Source organism: Oryza glaberrima, chromosome 8 (genome assembly GCF_000147395.1).
Source record: "Oryza glaberrima chromosome 8, OglaRS2, whole genome shotgun sequence".
Taxonomy (NCBI): Eukaryota; Viridiplantae; Streptophyta; class Magnoliopsida; order Poales; family Poaceae; genus Oryza; species Oryza glaberrima.
Window position 1 is genome coordinate 876,427 of NC_068333.1, and position 8,630 is coordinate 885,056.

The 8,630-nt window shown below is 41.9% G+C and overlaps 1 protein-coding gene across 1 annotated transcript; it reads right to left on the reverse strand.

Moving 5' to 3' along the window:
• Nucleotides 1-2,164: 2,164 nt before the first annotated feature.
• Nucleotides 2,165-8,337, reverse strand: LOC127782210 (polyadenylate-binding protein-interacting protein 11-like). The gene is made up of 10 exons (XM_052309297.1): nt 7,746-8,337; nt 7,495-7,638; nt 4,311-4,355; nt 4,164-4,236; nt 3,978-4,090; nt 3,791-3,850; nt 3,652-3,699; nt 3,484-3,552; nt 2,665-2,726; nt 2,165-2,576 (listed from the first exon to the last, which is right to left on the reverse strand). Exons 1-10 carry the CDS (start codon nt 7,980-7,982, stop codon nt 2,519-2,521), a joined length of 909 nt encoding a protein of 302 aa, XP_052165257.1. The 5' UTR covers nt 7,983-8,337; the 3' UTR covers nt 2,165-2,518.
• Between the last annotated feature and the right edge of the window lie 293 nt (nt 8,338-8,630).

Sequence of the window (8,630 nt, forward strand, 5' to 3'; positions counted from 1 at the left end):
AGACCCATGGACCTTGATGTAATTTTTCAAAAGCTGGGTGGGCATGACCAAGTTTGGTCTCTATGAAACTTCGCCACTGGGCACCAGCCTAGTTCGAAGCTTATGCTAGAAAAAATTACAAGATTATAATCCTAAAAGAAAATAATAAGAGAAAAGAAATAATATCGCATCACACGTACCAGCAACCTCCACAAACCGCTGGAGAGAGAGCTTAACACCGGTCGGTCACCGCTACATGTGACAGTTTGCCACCATGCTAACAACCGAGCCACAGACGTGGCCAGCTGGTTTTGGCCACGCTTAAGTTGAGAAAGTCTTTAACATTCACATTCATATATAACTAGTTCATAATCTGTGCATTTCAATGCCAAATTACAAGGTGTATGCATTCTCATAACAAGGTTAATTTTTTTTCTTTCTTTTCTGATTAAACAAAGGCCAAATTTATGTCCGATGTGTTCTGTTCCAAACTTTTGATAATGAAAATCAATTCAGCCTCTACATCAGACATATATTCCTTTTTTTCCCAAAAAAAAAAAAGAGCGTATGTACGACGTAGAGGCTAGATCGATTTTCGTTATCAAAAGTTTGAAACAAAACATATCAAAGAGTACTAGTAGCATATAATAAAAGTGATTAATTAAGTTGGTGTTGTTATACAGATGACAACAGATTATATTCCATATGTCCCAAAATATAAGGTTTTTTAGGTGGATGGGACACATTGTCTATACTACGAATCTGGACAGAGAGACTGGATATATATACGAATCTGGACACAGTCTCTCCAGATTCATATATACTACTAGAATATGTCTCATCCATCCAAAACCTATTTATTTTGGGACAGATAGACAGCCCCATCGGATGGCCTAATAAGCCAAAGAAAAAGCCAATTTTTGAATTTTCAAGCTTAATTTTAAGATTGATTTTGACATATTTTCAACGTAGTTTCTTTTTCAATATTGACTTTTAAGTAAAAAAACACATTTATAAAAGTTTTACCCACAAATTTATTTTTATTTACTAATAAGCCGTAGCCGAACGATGGAGACCAGAGTATGATGTAAAACAAGTACGGGTTGGTAGCTAGGCAAGCTGAGATATATATTCAGAAAAATGGTGTACATGCATGGGCCTGCTGCTTGACAGTAGTAGTGATTTGCATCCTGGTACACTCACACATCAAGGCTACGACCACACTGTTTTTAAGTTGATCCAAATTGATTATGCACGGATAGTTCAGCAGACAAGAACTGTTTGAATGAAAACAAGCCTGCTACTACTAAGATCAATTCTGGCAATAATTAGTATTCCAGTTAGTTGGGAAACAGCAATTCAATTGCCTAGTTTGTGACAGATGAAATCATCCCAATTCCAACTGCATCATAGTATATAGGTAGCATAGGGAAATGCAGTTTACGACATTAGGAAGCCCGTAGCCGGCATCACACTACATTTTTCACATGAGGCATCTCAAAACAGCGAGGCGCTGTGCACGCGGTTGCAACTTTTCTTAAGCTACAGCGAAAAGACAATTAGTACTAGTTCAGAATTTCAAATCACGAGCTCGATAATCAGAGAAATCAAGTATCCTGCAGATGCAAAATTCATGAGAAAAATGGCAATCTCAAGTCTGAACTGATGGTGATCAAATCTCTGGCCTCTGCTGCACCCACCTCGATCGATGACTGCACAACCTGCAACAGTAGCCACTAAAACCTGATGTGCAGTTTTGACACGACCATGTGATGCAATAGTGGAATTTGAGCCTAAAATGAATGGATGTACGTACTACCACTGGACAGCTCATAACCATGGAAGCTCTTCTTATCAACGACCAATCAAGAAACGAACCATAACATAGTTGCAGTTGCAGTTGCAGTTCCAGTGCATCCATCCAATGGTGGATCTGACTGTACAGTTCCACATGTCTGCCTTCTACTTGTGCCATGTTTTGCAACTCGACCAGAACCAAAATAACTTGAGATGAATATATGCATTTAACTCTGAAATCTACTGACACGGTATTGTGCAGACAATAAACATAGAAATCGGCATAAGGCGATAAAAACGAATGTTCAGTGCAAGAATAATACAGTTCCGACGAGTGAATTGAAGGCGAGATCTGGGTCAGTAAGAAAAAGATAGCAGGTGGCAAATGTACAGCATAACGATAAGTCTCCATTTTCAGGTAACGAGTTCATCAGGTTTTCAGTAGCAAACAAGACACAGCAAACAACTGAACAGCGACAAAAGTCCAGGAGTTTTGCCTTGCTGCATCAAGGACAAAAGCGTCAGGCCCACTTCTAAGAAGCGCTATGTGCAAGGTAAAAAAGAAAAAGACCAAACCCGGTAACGGTTTCCCCCCTCCATTGCAAGTGTAGATACTTACTAACGGTACAGTAAAAAGAAGGCCGAGCAGATAAAACAAAAGACATATATCGTAACTTCTCTTTCATATATGTCTATCTCTATATATAAGCAGTGCCATCAGCACCTCCTGTACCTACAACACCTAGTGCATCAGCTGGCGAGGTGCACGGGGACGCACGGGAGTCTTTGAGGGGCTCACCCTGAAATATAAGCAAAGCCGCCTCAGTCATTTCCGTAAATAACTTGTTTGTACAAAAGCTGTCAATATGTGAAAGACCACATCTTTACCTTATTGGCAAGGAACCCAGTATGACACCACTGCAGTTGAGAGCAGCAGTGGCACTTTCAGCCTGAATGTTGACAAAAAGAAGTTAAACGTAAGATAGAGATCAGTTATGTATACACAGAAACTAGCACCATGTAAGATTTTGGATAAAGGAATACAAGTTTGACCCCCCACCCCCACAGACAATATGCTTCAAAGCTGAGGGCGTATCAAGTTAATGCACTTAGCATAATGACAGAAACAGCTAGCAACAGTTCCTGTAAGCAGGAAACTTATCAATCAAGAGTACTTAGGACCACAGTCCAGGGTTCAAGGACATGATTTTAAAAATCCACCTATACTGCCATGCAATGCTAGACAAGAGATCATAATTCATAGCACCAACCAACACATCTGTTGTCACCAATTAACAGGAAATCACTGTTGAGTAGGACTAATGGAGAAGAAAAATTTCAAATAGCAAGGAATTATGTAAATACCAAATACACTCGATCTCGTCTTTCCACAGTTCTCGCTCAAAACATCAAAGGCTCTGAACTGTTTTCTAGCTGATTTATTCAGTTGATTGGACTAAAAACTCAGATAGCGCAGAACAATTTCGTGCTGCACTGATTGACAACTGGATTCCATAAAAGTTCTTTAAAAAATCGAACTACCTAGAAACCACAGTAAACTGACTAGAGAACAGTTCATTGTGCATATTTTCTACAAAGTCGTGAGCAGTGTGCTATTCTGTGTTGTCAACTAGTAACACTAAAAATTTAATGTGTGTAGAAATGCAGCAATTTTAGACAAATATGAAACAGGCAAGACATACTGACCATCACAAACTCCACAAAGGCGATGCGAGTAGAATGATGGTAGTCACCAAGCAACCTCAGCCGATATACCTGTAAAGGTGGTATTGCAATGAGGGAAGTTGTTCCTTGAATTGCATTTCAGTATGATTGTGAAGAAAAGGTTGACATAAGGAATGACAAATCACCAACCTCTCCACATATCGACTCGAAGAACAATTTCACATCTGCCTGAGAGACCTGTATCAAATGCATCAAATGCCAAAGAAACATGAGCATAAAGGATAACGAAAAACAGAGTACAATGACTGGATAGCAAATTGTAGCATACCTTCTTGTCAATGTTTGTGCAGTAAATAGTCCTTGCACACATCTCACGCTCATCATCGGACTGCAGGCAACAAGAATGGGGGCCAGCTTTTAGACATCAGGTGTACACGTATTTGCATAAATTTCATTGAAATAAGAATTAATAATGAAATTTATGCAAATACATGAATTGTGCAGATTCAGCTTACCCTGGGCAGAAATGTTGGGTTAACAGGTGCAATCGCAGTTTTTGATGGCAGCACCCTGACAGGATAATATCCAAGCACGGTTCCCGACAAATTTAGAGCAGCCCTTGCACTCTCTGCAGCAGAGCAGTTTATTAACCAATTGACTATTGATCTAAGTATATGCTTAATTATCACTCGACCACTTACCCTCATCAGTGAACTCTATGAAAGCAAAACGAAGAACAGAATTCGGATCCCCACACATACGACAGTCCACAACCTTCAGAAAGAAAAATTTCAAGATTATTATGCACAATTATCACAGAAAGCAAGTGTGGAGCCAGAAAAATGTACCTGTCCACAGTTGATAAATAGTGCTGCCAGTTGCTCTTCAGTGACCTGAACACCAAGAAAATGAAAGCTATCAACATGCTTACAATTTCTGATTTGCAACTGCATTAAAAAGAAGGGAATAAAAGGAAACTGGATATCATCTTGCACAATGGAACAGCAGAACAATAATACAAATATGGACTTATGGAGTTCAACAGGCTCCAAAAGTTGAATTTATAAACTTTATCAATACAGAAGAACAGCCAAGTGAAAAATAAATTTAAAATAACCCTTTGAATGCTGAATTAGGCATTTCAACACTGAGAGAACATAGCCTTACAGAACACAACTATAGTAAATGCAAAACCATTAGCAGCACCTCTAACATAAGTGATGCCATAGATCTCAGACCTTGTCAACAATTTCTTCAAGAAAAGCTGATTCAGTGTAAAGCTTTCAGTACATAAAAAATGCCGACATGGCAAATATAAAGAAGATACAATTGGAATAATTTGCATGGCTGCATATCTTTAACAGGACCTCATTTGTCAAAAGAGAAGTAGCGAGTGATTTGCTTCTTGTTATGAGTATCAGAGTATATGCCACAAAATAGTATGGCATGGAGCACACAAGGACATTGTTATACAGATAATAGAACAAAGCAAAATCATATTTACCATGGACATAAAACGTAAAGCATCTGACTCATGATTCAGCGTTACATTAGGAACAATGCTAAACATAGAGACTAAAGGTACACTTGGCTTGGATATCCACACAATCCCATGAAAAACAATAATGTGACAAGTTGTCCTAAGATTATCTAAGAACCATAACAAGTGATGCAAATGCACCTACAAAATGCTTGGATGAACTACACCTAGCATTCCACCAACTAAGCTCAAACCCATCTATAGACAGGCTAAATGACGACACCTGGAATTAAAAAAGAAAAGAGGCATCCATTTGTGTCAGCTTGCTGCTATACATACAGTCTCGAACAAAGGATTAATTGAAAAAGATTAAATTGCGCTCATGGTATAAGAACTTGAAATATGTGTAAATTGGTATAACAAGTTGACAAGTGGGTGCATTTTCTGATTTGACTGTGCCACATGTTCAAAAGCGACCATGTCAGTGTGCCATCGGATCCCCACCGTGCTCAGGTACCTCCTGCCATTGCAACACCGTGCAGCACCATTCGATGATCAGAGATGATTGATATCTTGCAAGAACTGTGTAAAACTTGTGGACTAAAGCTGTTTCCATTGCTTAATTTGATTTTTTCCATTCCTACAATCAATGTGATTCTTCTCCCTGCTGCAGCAAGCAATCCAATGGGAGACGGAAAACTTCTAGCAAGCGGCTTAAGCAGAGAAGATTGGCCTGCTGAACCTTGTCCTCACTATACATCCACACTGCCGACATGTTCAATGCGATCGTCTGAACTCTAGCCCTAGACATCATCGTTGTCAGGAAAAACACCAATCTAGCATGGACTCCTCTCAATAGAACCAATTCACGGTTGCATGCCGACATAGTCAATTTTGCACACGTGGCTCTGCCAAATCAGAAAATGCACCTACTTGGCAAGTTTATATACCAATTTGCACAAATTTCAAGTTATTGCACTAAATCGCACCCACTCACTAAGTTCCTATACCGCAAGAGCAATTTACTCATTAAAAATGCATCCGTATGTGTCATCTTGCTGTACGTACAGTTATCTCAACAGAGCTCAAACAAAGGGCAAAGAGAATGCATTTTCTAAACTTCTAGCATACTTCAACCAAGAATATGGCTACAAGTAGGACAGAATATAAATCCATTGAATGTGTACAGACTGCAAATGCACAGGTACTATTGTCATCACATACACCACACAGTACACAATACTGCCTAAATGCTACAGCTAAAATGTACAGAACACCATAAAGTGATGTGCTTTTTTCTTTCTACCGAACAGATATGCCAAAGAGAGAAACATTTAGGTACCTTGCACTCACGAACATGGCAAGAAACATTTAGGTATCTTGCACTCACGAACATGGCAATAAAATTGTTTCAGTATATACCTATTAGGGAAAATACTAGATCCAAGAAGGGAGATGTATAACTAATGGAACATTGATCATCCTGCACCAAAAAAGAACGCGTTCACTAGCAAACAGAATCAGCCATTTAAAGCCTCAATCTTAGTAAACATCACGAGCAACCAAATAATTTGACGTTCATTTCCAATATGCGGATATGAGACTACCTTAATGAAAACCAACCAGACCATGCAGGCTAGGAATGTCAGCATGAAACCACAATATACACTCATGAACAGAAACATATAAAATCTGGTCCTGGCTGTATCGCACCAAATAAGAAATCCTAAGCATTTACTCTCAAAAAGTTATCACTCTGAATATACTAATTTTGCAGGGTGGTAATACACAACAGGGCATGGATTTTAGTTACTGTTGTTTCCTATTAGGACTAGAGCATACAAAAGGAACATAGAAGCAGGGCTCATAAATGAAGACATTTCCAGAAATACATAGCTAGCAAAGTAACTCCCACATTTATGGTGGCTATGTTTGCATATTACTAGATTGAATTAGTTACATGCGTAACGTATGCAACGTTGCAGGCACGAAAGCTACCAAGGTGACATACTACAGGTGCAGGATATGTGAAGAAGCCAAAGAAGGTAGCAGTGCCAAACAACCAGAGAAGAAAACAAAAACTCAACAAGGCTGGCTGCACCGAACGTAAGCACAGAAAAGGAAAAAAGAAAACACCCATACTACAACTTTCTAGATTCCATAGGAAATAAATCGCCGAGAAGTGCAAAAGCAGAGCTTTGGTAAGAAGGGGCACCCAAATCTATGAAAGCAACAGAGAGGATGACCCATGGTAGCGTACTGTACATCCCAACCTGCTCCTCCCACCCATCCATACCCATTCATGATTCATCATCTATGTGACTCTGTCTCATGGTCTCTCTCATCGAGATCCTGTAAATGGTTTCGTCCCTAACCCATCTCAACAGCACGGGTGACCCAAATCGAACTGATATAATCAACTAATCATGAGAAATACAGGAAATCGGCATGACGAATCAAATCGACAGGCGAAATAGAGTTGTGGGATTGATAGCGCGGCGGAAATGGAGAGAAATGAACCGGATCCATGTGTGGGGGTGGGGGTGGGTGACCTGGTGATCGATGTCGGAGACGTAGACGGTGCGGCGGATGACCTCGTCGCGCTGCGCCATGCTGGTGCGGCTGTTCATCCGGCGCTTCCCGGCGTGGCCCTGGCCACCGAACCCTCCTCCTCCACCTCCTCCTCCGCCCTTCTTCTGCGGAGAAGAGAAGAGATGAGACGAAGAGCGTGAGAATCAGGAGGAACAGCAGGAGCCGCGGGAAAAGGTGAAACAAAACTCCTGAGGTGGTTGGTTGGTGTTACCCTGGGTCGGGGTCCGGCGAGGCCATCGACGGCGGGGAAGACGTGGGAGGGGGTGGGGGTGGGGTAGTAGGCGTAGGCGGTGGGGGAGGCGGCGGCGAGGGAAGGCGGGACGAACTCCTCGGCCATGGGGTTGAGCTTGGAGAGCAGGTCCTCCAGATCCCGCATCTCCCTCTCCCCGGCGTCCCCCTCGGGCGGCGGCGGCGCGGCGTGGTCGGCGGAGGTCTCGACGACGGCCATCCCCGCAGCAACGGGAAGGTGGATCGGTGGATGGAAGGGGACAGGCGGCCAACCAAATTACCAAACCACGAGGCGAGGGTGGAGGTGCAGTGGTTGGTGGAAGCGCGGGAGGGGAGGCTAGTGATGACGCATCGGATCGGCGGGAGGAGAAGGAGATGGAGGAGGAGGTGGATCGGGGAGGGGAGGGGACAGCAGAATCAGGAGGAGGCAGAGCTCCGACCAACCGGCGCAGGGGGAGGAGCAGAGCCCTCGTCTCCTCCTTTTTTCTGTTTCTCTCTCTAGAGAGGAGAGGAGAGGAGACAGAGGAGAAGGAAGGAGCTTTGCCTTTTTGGGAGGAGAGAGGAGAGAGAGCGCCCGCCACTTCCACCTGCTCCTCTTCTCTCCTCTCCTCTCCTCTCTCGCCTGCCTTTTTTTTTTTTGCCGGGAAACCCTGCAGCGTTCCGGAATTTCCCTTGTCAGTGGTTTTCTCTTCTCTCTTTTTTTTCATTTCTTTTTTTTTTTGTTGATTTTCAATGTTGTGAATGAGATTGGTGATGATTTTTTTTACTAAGATGTGTCACATCCAGTACCAAATTCGTTTTTATTGGGACAGAGGGAGTACTTGTAGTTGTTATGGTTATATTACGGTATATTTCTTTTAGCTTTTTG